The 12,523-nt window shown below is 39.6% G+C and overlaps 1 protein-coding gene across 2 annotated transcripts in view; it reads left to right on the plus strand.

The window, feature by feature from the left end:
* Positions 1-12,523, plus strand: part of WDR35 (WD repeat domain 35) — a 136,992-nt gene that overhangs the window by 69,034 nt on the left and 55,435 nt on the right. For both annotated transcript variants that reach the window (XM_073625339.1, XM_073625340.1), the window contains exons 16-19: positions 2,197-2,250; positions 5,492-5,601; positions 6,893-7,103; positions 7,763-7,843. In XM_073625339.1, the coding sequence (XP_073481440.1) occupies positions 2,197-2,250; positions 5,492-5,601; positions 6,893-7,103; positions 7,763-7,843 (456 nt within the window). The remainder of the gene's footprint in view (positions 1-2,196; positions 2,251-5,491; positions 5,602-6,892; positions 7,104-7,762; positions 7,844-12,523) is intronic.

The following is a 12,523-nucleotide window of genomic DNA, read 5'->3' on the forward strand; positions in this document are numbered from 1 at the left end:
TCAAATCATAAATCCACGAATCAGCATCATGGTCTTCCCCTGAAAGTTGAAACTGATTGGTAGTTCTGGGGAAATATTTCCAATCTTCAGGAAGAACATGTTGATACATTAAGATTCTTAAAATTGCAAAATAACTGCAAAATAATAGGTACTTGACTACTGCAACTCTCTCCTTAATGGCCTACCTACCCTTACGCAGGCTATCCCCCCTTCAGTCTATTATGAATGCTGCTGCTAGACTAATACACCTCACTAACCGATCTGTCACTCCTGCTCCTCTCTGCCAATCCCTTCACTGACTTCCCCTACCCCACCGTATAAAAATCAAAATGCTAACCACAACATACAAGGCCATCCACAATATCGCCCCCATCTACATCACCAACCTCATCTGCAGATATCGCCCAAATCGTCCCCTCCGCTCCTCCCAGGACCCCCTTCTCTCTAGCTCCCTTGTTACCTCCTCCCATGCTCGCCTTCAGGACTTCTCCAGAGTCCCTCCCATCCTCTGGAACTCCCTGCCCCGGTATATCTGATCAGTCCCTAACCTGTCCACCTTTAGGAGATCTCTGAAAACTCACTTATTCAGGGAAGCCTATCCCTCACCCACCTAACAACTGTCCCCGAGCCACCCCCATCAAATCATTCCCCTCATTGATTACCTTTTGTACCACCACCCCCTCCCTTTAGAATGTAAGCTCTACGAGCAGGGCCCTCCTGTCCCTTCTGTATTGAACTGAACTGTAATTGTGCTGTCCCCCCTCTACATTGTAAAGCGCTGTGTAAACTGTTGCCGCTATATAAATTGCGTATAATGATAATAATAATAATTATGGTAAAACCAATAATACTACAGTACATTGTAAATAATAAATAATGTGTACTAATAATAATAATAATACAGGCTTGCTGGAGACATTATGACCCTCATTTTAATGGGACATGGGTATGGAGGAATCAGTTAGTGACTGGGTTTCTGGTACTGCATACTGGCATCCCATTCCTCTTCCTCCCCTTGCTAAATGTAGTTCGTGTTAGGCACCATAGTGGCAAGCTTAGGTTTCCATTTTCACCATGAGCACTTTTTTTGTGTAGGATTGATATGTTTTCCCCTTTTCTACCCAGAAGCTTTTCTCACATATTCAAAAAACGCAGTACAGTGAATGTTGAACCATTCGCATAGCCTAAAGGCCTTCATAGGAGCTCACAATCTAATCTGTCTACCACAGCGGATTCAACTGTAGTAGACAGATTAGATTGTGAGCTCCTATGAAGGCCTTTAGGCTATGCGAATGGTTCAACATTCACTGTACTGCATTAGTGGAAAAAGTGTCATATCTATATAATTAAAAATTAAGAAATGTGTTAAATCAACACACAACAGGCTACAAGTAGATTAAAAAATGAAAGCACTAACAAACTTCTAGGCACCTCAGAGCACAAGGCTTCATTAGTTGAGTGATTTGCCTGTGGTATAGACTTTCGAGAGGTGCGTGTTCTCCTCTTAAGTTAGTTAATCAATAGGGACAGAGCCGTGCAATTTACTATATTCGTGTTCACAGTTGAATGAGATTTGTAAACTTTGTCAATGGAAAACACAGAGTGGGGCTTGCAGGCCAATGACAGTGTTTTAGTGGGGAGACATTGAAAAACCAATGGCATTAACCGAACCTCTTTTTACAGCAATAGTAATCAAATGTAGTCATATTTAAAGCAGAACAACACTGCATCTGAGCACCACAAGCCACAAATGCTATTTAATTAATCTTTAATATTCAATGCAAACTCCCCCATCTATCTAGGTCTCTATGCTTTATTTTGTTGAGAAAAACATCTCCTAGCATTTCTGGCCATGGCCATCTTGGGTAAGGGCAGATGACTCATAAAGCATTTACTTCAGTGAATCCATCTGCCCTTAGCTCAGGCATGCAGGGCGTGCTTAGCTGAGAGAGCCCCTCCTTCTCTCCTGAACACACCTGGAATGTATGACATAATTTGCCTAGGCATGGAAACTAGACAGTAACTGAAGAAATGTAAAAACAAAAAATTAAAAAGTAAATATGATATACTTTACTAACTGTTTACTAATGTTAGCAGCATGAGGATTAAGAATAGTCAAAGTCGATTGAAAGAGTGACGTTCCACCTTAATTCTTATTTTTTTGCTGCTTGTAATTGTTGTATTTTGATATTTCAGGCTACAAGGGATCTTATTTGCAGCATAACTGCATCTGATAAAGTCCTAATTGTGGTAAGTGCCATAGAAGTATAACAGTTCTCATATATTCTGTCACCGACTAATTCCCTTTTGCTTTATAAGGTTGTGATAGAAAATAGAATGTAGATGCTGAGTGGGTGTTAGTAGGGAAATGTAAATTGTTCTTACATCAGATCCACAATAGAAGCAGGAAGCTTGATGCATTATGAGATAAGCCATGTAATGTACCAATGAGCTCACTTGACATGTAGGAAGTAGTGTCTGAATTATGCAGCAATTCAGCATAGAATTGCACTTTGCTCTGCTATATTGCTGAAAATGAAATTAGTAATAAATTAATTGTATAAAAACAATGGTTAGACATAAATTAGCATCCTCAGGGAAGAAGCATTGTATGCACAAAAGGCAGAAGACTTTTTATAACAGTAACCCCAGAGTCAGAGAGAATAGTAACTTTAGAATGATAAAATTAAAGTAGAACTATGGGAAAAACTTTTTTTTTCTTATTTTAGATGTAGTAATGTAGTAAGGTAGGGTTTTTCTTATTTTAGATGTACTAGATGTAGTAAGGGAGGGTTTTAACCCGTCGGATTTTTTTTTTTTTTGCCATCTGTGTCCAATTGCAGAGATTTCCCTTCACTTGCTGTCCCATAGCCAAACAGTAAGTGAGAGGGAATCCCTGCAAATTAAGGGAATTTCTTGGGGACCCCCAGGTCACATGAGCTAGTGTCCCCATTGGAGGATTTCCCCTCTATTAGGCTCCTTTCATACTGAGGCGCTTTGCAGGCGCTAAAGTGCTAAAAATAGCGCCTGCAAAGCGCCCCGAAAGAGCTGCTTAGTGCACTCCAGTGTGAAAACCCCGAGGACTTGCAGGTCAAAAAAGTCCTGCAAGCCGCATCTTTGGAGCGCTGTATTTACCGCTCCTAAAGCGCCCCTTCCCATTTAAAACAATGGGGCAGCGCTGCAGTGGTGCTTTGCGGGCGGTTTTAACCCTCTTTCGGCCGATAGCGGGGGGTTAAAACCGCGCCGCTAAAACGACGGTAAAGCGATGCTATATTTAGCCCTGCTGTACCGCCAGTGCCCGCGCGCCTCAGTGTGAAAGTAGCCTTACTTTTCTGGGGACAACCCAAAATTTGGGATTTTCTCTTATGCCGCGTACACACGACTGGTTTTTCCGTTGGAATAAACTCTGAAAGTTTTTCCGATGGAGTTTCCGATGGAGTTCCGCTGAAACTGTCTTGCGTACACATGATCACACCAAAGTCCGACCGTCCAGAACGCGGTGACGTACAACATGTACGATGGGACTAGAAGAAGGAAGTTCAATAGCCAGTAGCCAATAGCTTCCGTCTCGTACTTGCTTCAGAGCATGCGTCGTTTTTGGTCCGTCAGAACAGCATACAGACGAGCGGTTTTCCAGATAGGAATTGGTTCCGTCGGAAATATTTAGAACATGTTCTATTTCTAGGTCCGTCAGAATTTTCGAAAAAAAGTCTGATGGGGCCTACACACGATCGGAATAGACGATGAAAAGCTTCCGTCTGACTTTTTCTGTTGGACATTCTGCTCGTGTGTACGCGGCATAACTTTTAACCACTTAAGGACCACCCACTGCATTTATACTGCAGCAGGGCAGCCCTATTGCGCAAATCGACGTACCTGTATGTCATTTTGTGTACGGGACACTGTGGCCCCACATGCCCGCTGCACAGCGGAGGAGCCGTTGCGCAGGTCCGGCGGCTGCGATGTCTGCTAGCCACCTGCGATCGCTCTTCCAATGTAAACAAACAGATCCCCATTCTGTCAGGGAAGTACAGTGTGATCGTCTGTTCCTAGTGATCAAGAACAGCAATCTCCCTCTACTCCCTGTCAGTCCACTCCCCCCACAGTTAGAAACACCTCCTTAGGACACATTTAACCCCTTGATCACCCCCTAGTGTTAACCCCTTCCCTGCCAGTGTAATTTATACAGTGATCAGTGGATATTTTTAGCTCTGATCACTGTAATGTCACTGGTCCCAAAAAAGTGTCAAAAGTGTCTGATCTGGCTGCCACAATGTCGCAATCCCGCTAAAAATCGCTGATCACCATCATTACTAGTAATAAATAAAATAATAATAAAAATGCCATAAATCTTTCCCCTATTTTGTAGACGCTATAACTTTTGCGCAAACCAATCAATATACGCTTATTGCAATACTTTTTTAACAAAAATATGTAGCAGAATACATATTGGCCTAAACTGATAAATAGATGTGCTTTTTTATATTTTTTTTTGGTTTGTATTTTTTTTCAAAATTGGCAGTCTTTTTTTGTTTACAGCGCAATAAATAAAAACTGCAGAGGTGATCAGATACCACCAGACGAAAGCTCTATTTGTGGGAAAAAAAGGGACATCAATTTTGTTTGGGTACAACGTCGCACAACCGCACAATTGCCGGTTAAAGCAATGCAGTGCTGTATGGAAAAATGGCCTGGTCATTAAAGGGGTAAATCCTTCCGGGGCTGAAGTGGTTAATGATAATGGTAAACAGGACACGTAGAAAGGGTGAATCTCTTCAACAGGGACACAGAGAGCAATAAAAACCTGACAGGTGTTCTAATCCATCTCCCTTCTATCCAAAACTAAAAAAGAGTTATGCTTTAATAAAAATGTTAAAGTTTAGCAACGTTGGCTAGCGTGACTATAACTTTACGATTAATTTTCCAACCTAAACGCTTACATTTTTAAGAGCATTAAGGATTTCATTTGGTACACTGTTTTAATAAAAACTGTGCTTTTTTTTTAAGCAAAATAAATAAGTAAAATGCACAAAAAAAACCCAAAACATTATTTTAATGCATACACTGTATATATTTTCTTTTTTTAGCATTTTAATGAATGTATTACAATTATAGTATTTATCAGTTACAGCATTAAACAGAGACCTAATGCCATCTACAGTCTGCAGTAACATATGAAAGCTGAAACATGTATGTAATCACAATGTCATAGCTGACATGGGGATCACATGATCAGAAACCACTCTAATTGGATCTTGAGTGTTAGTGGGGAGAAACTGTTGGGCAACTGGTTTAAACATTTAGCAGGTGCACAAAGTGTCCGCTGGATGCTGTCAAAGTGATAACGTTTATTAACGTGTCCACAGCATAGGACACATTTTATGGATAGAAAGGTGTACATCTAAGTAAAATGTATAAGCACATGATTTTTGAGAACAAAAGTTTTGTGTCACATTAAACCTTTGCTGTCTGTTCTTGCAATGTTCCCTAGGCACGTGAGTCGGGGGCAGTGCATAGGTATAGTCTACCCAACGTGGCATTAGTACAGAAGTATGGACTGAGCTGCCGTGCTTTTCAGATGAGTCTGAACTGCAATTCCAGGTGTGTATACTAAACCTGTTCCTCATTTTACTTACAGTACATTAATGAGCAGGACCAATCCTTTTTTTTTTTTCCAACAGCTGACTTTAGATGCAGGATTTTTATGGGTCATTTCAGCAGTTATCAATGAAGTCCATTGGGCAGTGTAACTCTCTGGCTTCATATATCTCTTGGGAACTCCAGTAAAATGATCTCCCTATTATAGCTCCTGGATTTGTCCCTGCCCACCTTTTGTGGTTTATATGTTCCAATCCTTTTGGTCTTTTCTTCAGAATATAGAATAAAAGAAATTGTAACATAGAAAATAGCACCCCTTATAAAGGCAATAGCAAGCAAGTGAGCCTGGAAACCTATGTGCAGTGATCTTGTCAATGACATTCTTTAGCTTGAGCTATTGTCCTTAAGCAGTCCCAACTAGCACTTTATGAAGCATGCATTCCTTGTCCAAGCCTGAATTCAGCCTTTGGCTGGCTTGTAACAATTTGATGTAAAGACAAGTTTCAGGTAGTTATACTAGCTACTTGTGTGGAATACAGGTCTCCAGAAATGATGATCCAGAGACACCCAAGTGGGGTAAGCAAATTAAGGTTTATCTTGCCTATATGGGCACCTCTGGATCATCCCTTTTGGTGACATGTATTCCCCGTTCCTTTATCAGTATAAAACCTCATTGAGGATTCAAAGGTCTTGGACCTTCTTGAGAACTGAGTGTGGCCAGAATCATTTACAGAATGGTCTGGGCAGAAACAGAGATGCTCTTCTCTTTCTAGGTTGCAGATACCAAATAGGGTTCTAGCAACCTCAACAGAAAATGTTTAAACACTACTCTATACGCCCCTGCTGTAAATGGCAGTCAGCTGAGGCTCAAAAAAAATGTCTTCTATTTGCCTTCTATTGTGTCTTCTTTCTACATGAAAAAGTAGGTATGATCATGTCTGTTTAGGTAATCATGTGACGTAACTTTATACATGTCTTCAAGAATTGACAGTATAATGGTCTTTGCTTTGCAATACAGTCCTTACAGTATATATGGCCCAATTTTTAGACAGATTTGGTCATGTTGGAACCAACGTGTCCATAATTAGACCTTGCCTGGAATGAATAAGTATTAGGGTACCTTAATTATTCAGCCTGATTTATCTTCTATATGAACTCCCAGTTTTAATACCTTTTAGCTTACAGCAGTTAAAAAAACATGTATTGATGTAGAATTGTCATTGCGTGATGATGTGATTAGCTGTATACTATAATTGTATTGTCCTGTATTAAGTATATTTGATGGTCTCCTCAGCCGCCTGGCTATAATTGATCTTTCTGGAGTCCTCACGTTTCTGGATCTGGAGGCCACAAACTCTTATGACACGGGGAAGCAGACCATTGGAGAGCAACTTAAGTTTGAGCGCAAGGATGTCTGGGACATGAAGTGGGCCAATGACAATCCAGACTTATTTGCAATGATGGAGAAAACCAGGATGTACGTTTTCAGGAACCTGGATCCAGAGGTATGTATTTCCAAATTGCATCACAAAAACTGTTAATGTCTATATGTTAGGAATTTTAGTATGAGAATAGGAAGAGCACACAGACACAATAAGTATTTCACAGGAGAATTTAGTTTTGAGTGCTAGAGGAAATTAGGAGGAGTTATCTCTGCCAAAGCTAAAAACAAAGTTTGAATCTACTTGGCTATCTGGCTATGATGAAGAAACTACTGACACATGAATACATTAGGTCTTAATGTATGTTAGACTCCAAGGGAAATACATTGGATGTGTTTGGAAATGCCTCTCTTTCGTTACAGAGGAGTATACAAAAGAGGTTCCCAGACCATCAGTTTTCCAAAAAAGATATAGAGGTAGAGGAGTGCCCCTTTAGCTGTACCTGGGTAAAAATCGGAATCCTTAGGCAGGTAGGCTGCGCTACATGCAGGCATTTAAAGGCTTAATTTGCAAATATGGCATTGGTGCCTAGTGGATTGATTGGCTGGATTCTTCTGAAGGTCATACAGCCCACAAATGGACTGACTCTGTTGTATATTGGTGACTTAAACTGATCGATTAAGGATCAAACTATTGCCTCAAACACAAGTCAGAAATAATTAATCTAGTTTTATATAGAATCATTTTCATATATATTTTATTTAAGTTGTTGTTTATTTCAGGAACCCATACAAACATCAGGATATATCTGCAATTTTGAAGATTTGGAAATAAAATCTGTTCTTTTGGATGAATTATTAAAGGTTTGTATTTTGTAATTTAAGGGCACCTCTACCTATGGGGGTACCAATATGTATTTAGGAATATTAACAGTATTTTTGAAGGGTTTCATTTAATTTTAATATTGTATACCAGAAAAATTACACCTTTTAGCATTAAAGTGATTATAAAGGTTTCCGTAAAAAAAATAAAAAATAACAACCATGTCATACTCACCTGCGCTGTGTATTGGTTTCGCACAGAGCAGCCAGATCCTCCTCTTCACGGGAACTCCTGGCCCCTTCACCCTGCCGAGTGTCCGCAGAGCAAGAAGCTTGCTATGGGGGCACCCAGGCAGGCTTGCTTCTGAGATGCTGCTCTGTGTGTCCATTCACACACAGAGCTGTGGCTCGGCCCGCCCCCCCTCTCTCCTCATTGGCTCACGGGCTGTGATTGACAGCATTGGGAGCCAGTGGCTGCCACTGCTTCCTCAGCCAGTGAGGAGTGAGAGTCCCCAGAGAGCCAAGGCTCTTGTGCACATTGCTGGATTGAGATGGGGCTCGGGTAAGTATTAGGGGGGGCTGCTGCACAGAGAAGGTTTTTTGACTTCATACATAGAATACATTAAGGTAAAAAAAAATCTTGAGCCTTTACAACCACTTTAAGTACCACTCATGGCTGTAAAGAATTTACAATGTGAGAGAGCCTGATATCACTTACATTGATGCCCTTAGGTGCTGAGTGACCCTGAAGTCAATCAAAGGCTATCCTACTAGAGCTGCTATGCTATACACGTAGAGTTACACAGGATTAAAAAAGTCTTTTTTTTTTTTTTTTTTTTCTGTTTCAATAAGTTTATTGTTTTGAAAATGAACTTAAGGATTCAAGCAAGCATAGGAATTGCCCAGATTACAATAGTGTTTAAACACTTGTCTGTAAATATCCCTTCATTAGGACATTTTTCAGTGCTGTGAAAGTTTGACTGACAATTACTCAGTAATGCAAAACTGTACCCATATGAATTTTTTTATAATTTTTTTGACAGTTTTTTTTTTCTTTTTTATTGTTTTAGTGGAAGAATTAATCTACCTTCTCTACCACCTTTACTAATAGAATTATGTTTTAATATTATAGATGGACTTTAAATGAATGTACAGGAGAGCGCTTGTTTTTTTTTTTTTTAATGACTTGACAAAGACAGGTTTTTGAAGGCAGAGAGGGCTGTGCAGTAATTTGTGGTAACAAATCTAAACTCCTCTTTCAGTTATCTGACCTCAGTAAAATGAAAGTTGAATGAGCTAATGCATTTTAGTCTACATGTTATTTCTTAAACTCAGCTTTGCAGAGTAGATATGTGTCAGCCTCATAGTTGTGGATGAACAAACATTTACAACTTTCCAAGAATAATATTATTATTATACAGGACTTATATAGTGCCAACAGTTTGCGCAAGATGGAGAGATCAACTTGTGGTGCCTCCGTGGTAGAAGGTCCAACATACCTGACTGGTTGATAATAGATGAACCTTGCGAGCCACTTACGGATAAATGCCCAAAAAAAATCAAATCAAAATCAAAATCGTGTATAACCAATCCTGTGTAACCAATCAGCTGCAAACACTCAATCACGTTTCATAATCGTGTAAGTGACAAATAGAAAAAAATGTGTCTGCGCTAGATAAAAATTATCGTTTCAATAATAAATACAAAAATAAATACGTAAAAAAAGTGTTATAGCTAACCAATAAATCAAAAAATAACCATAAGTACATAAATTTGTAAAGTGCTCAGTGCCATATCAAACATGCAGTAAAAGTGCTCAATCAGAAAATAGAATATCAAAAAATTCGATATAAGTGCTCAATCAAAAATTGAATACAATATAAAAGGGAATATCTTCTTGTGAATCTAATAAAGTCCAAAACAATGTGCATCCAAAAATGTAAAAGTGCCCAAAAACATTGTCCATATTCAGTGAAATCCACACATCTTTCCTTCTGAAGGTGTATCACCATAAAACGTGCTAAAGTGTCTTCCAGTGTTCCCCACAAGCATGTATGCTCACCTTCTTGCGTGTGACACAGTGGTTACACTCTGTCAAACCAAGCTTTGGAGACACTCCTGTGCTCTAATGGAAACCGCTGTGTAGATCTCCAATGCTCTCAATCAAGGTTATATATGCAAAAAGAAAAGAGACTCCATAGTGCAACATTGCATGATGTGATAAAACGTTTTATTGAGAAAAGACTAACTCCCCTTGTGGGGGTACTCACATACTGTGGGTGCGTCAGTGCACCATCCTAAACAGATTAAAAACGGCCGATCTCGTGGTATGGCGTGCGGTGCGGTGTGTCATATGAACTCTCCCTCTCTCTCTCTCTCTCTCTCTCTGCTGACAGCTCCGTCCAGGCCCCTCCCCTACGCGTGTTCGGCACCGGGATCACGTGCCTTCATCAGGGGGAATCTGATTCCCCCTGATGAAGGCACGTGATCCCGGTGCCGAACACGCGTAGGGGAGGGGCCTGGACGGAGCTGTCAGCAGAGAGAGAGAGAGAGAGGGAGAGTTCATATGACACACCGCACCGCACGCCATACCACGAGATCGGCCGTTTTTAATCTGTTTAGGATGGTGCACTGACGCACCCACAGTATGTGAGTACCCCCACAAGGGGAGTTAGTCTTTTCTCAATAAAACGTTTTATTACATCATGCAATGTTGCACTATGGAGTCTCTTTTCTTTTTGCATATATAACCTTGATTGAGAGCATTGGAGATCTACACAGCGGTTTCCATTAGAGCACAGGAGTGTCTCCAAAGCTTGGTTTGACAGAGTGTAACCACTGTGTCACACGCAAGAAGGTGAGCATACATGCTTGTGGGGAACACTGGAAGACACTTTAGCACGTTTTATGGTGATACACCTTCAGAAGGAAAGATGTGTGGATTTCACTGAATATGGACAATGTTTTTGGGCACTTTTACATTTTTGGATGCACATTGTTTTGGACTTTATTAGATTCACAAGAAGATATTCCCTTTTATATTGTATTCAATTTTTGATTGAGCACTTATATCGAATTTTTTGATGTTCTATTTTCTGATTGAGCACTTTTACTGCATGTTTGATATGGCACTGAGCACTTTACAAATTTATGTACTTATGGTTATTTTTTGATTTATTGGTTAGCTATAACACTTTTTTTACGTATTTATTTTTGTATTTATACCTGACTGGTTCACGCAAACTTATAGGACACTGTACAATTTTTTTAAAAACGTTCTTATTCTCAAAGTGTCTGTAAACCATAACAATGGACAATTATTTATTTGCTTCGCTTTGGTCTTTTAAATACAGTGGGGACGGAAAGTATTCAGACCCCCTTAAATTTTTCACTCTTTGTTATATTGTAGCCATTTGCTAAAATCATTTAAGTTCATTTTTTTTCCTCATTAATGTAAACACAGCACCCCATATTGACAGAAAAACACAGAATTGTTGACATTTTTTCAGATTTATTAAAAAAGAAAAACTGAAATATCACATGGTCCTAAGTATTCAGACCCTTTGCTCAGTATTTAGTAGAAGTACCCTTTTGATCTAATACAGCCATGAGTCTTTTTGGGAAAGATGCAACAAGTTTTTCACACCTGGATTTGGGGATCCTCTGCCATTCCTCCTTGTAGATCCTCTCCAGTTCTGTCAGGTTGGATTGTAAACGTTGGTGGGCAGCCATTTTTAGGTCTCTCCAGAGATGCTCAATTGGGTTTAGGTCAGTGAAGTGAAATACTCAAGCGCTGAAATGAATAGGAGCTTATGTGAGTAAAAATGTATCAAAAGTGCTTGAATTAAAAATAAGATGTGTATAAAATGTATAAATACTCAGGTGATGGAATAAAATCCCATAAAGTGAAGAAAACAAGGGTAAAAGAAGGGATTAAGCTGCAATCAATCAAAAGTGGATCAGGCACCTCATAAGAAATTAATATAAAAATATAAGAATATATTGATGCGCTCTAATCGACAATACCTTGTGTATAAATAATAATAAAGATATCACAAAACACACACACTATTGTGATAAGTGTATCAAAATCAATCAATTAGCACTTAAGTGAACCATGACAATTGACCTTTGGTGAATAAAAATTATGTAGATAATAAATGATTAAATAGCCACTAAAAAACGGGAAAGGATATGACCCCTTAACATAGCAAAAATAAGATAGTCTCTGCAAGGAGCAATCATCATCCATTAAAATGCACAGTCATTAGTCATTAAGTCAGTCAGTCATTAATACAAACATCGTGACGGTATAGAACTAACTTGTACATGTCACTAATCATCAGTCAGCACTGTTGAAGGATGCCGGAGTGTCACTGGTTATATATAGGGGTAAGTGATGACTTGCGTTTTACACAGATGAGATCATGTAAGAAAGGGAGACAAAATAGATCATTGCGCAGAGATCAAGCAAAAATTGCAACCAGGAGTAATACAAAGACCGGTACACTCACATATCCCGGCATGTGTTCAGGCATGGAAAGAGAAAACAGTCAGCCGCTACGAGGGCAGCTCCTCCAAAAGCCGCTGCTGCTATATTTAGGTTTAAGTCAGGGCTCTGGCTGGGCCATTTAAGAACAGTCACGGAGTTGTTGTGAAGCCACTCCTTTGTTATTTTAGCTGTGTGCTTAGGGTCATTGTCTTGTTGGAAGGTAAACCTTC

Source organism: Aquarana catesbeiana, linkage group LG04 (genome assembly GCF_042186555.1).
Source record: "Aquarana catesbeiana isolate 2022-GZ linkage group LG04, ASM4218655v1, whole genome shotgun sequence".
Taxonomy (NCBI): Eukaryota; Metazoa; Chordata; class Amphibia; order Anura; family Ranidae; genus Aquarana; species Aquarana catesbeiana.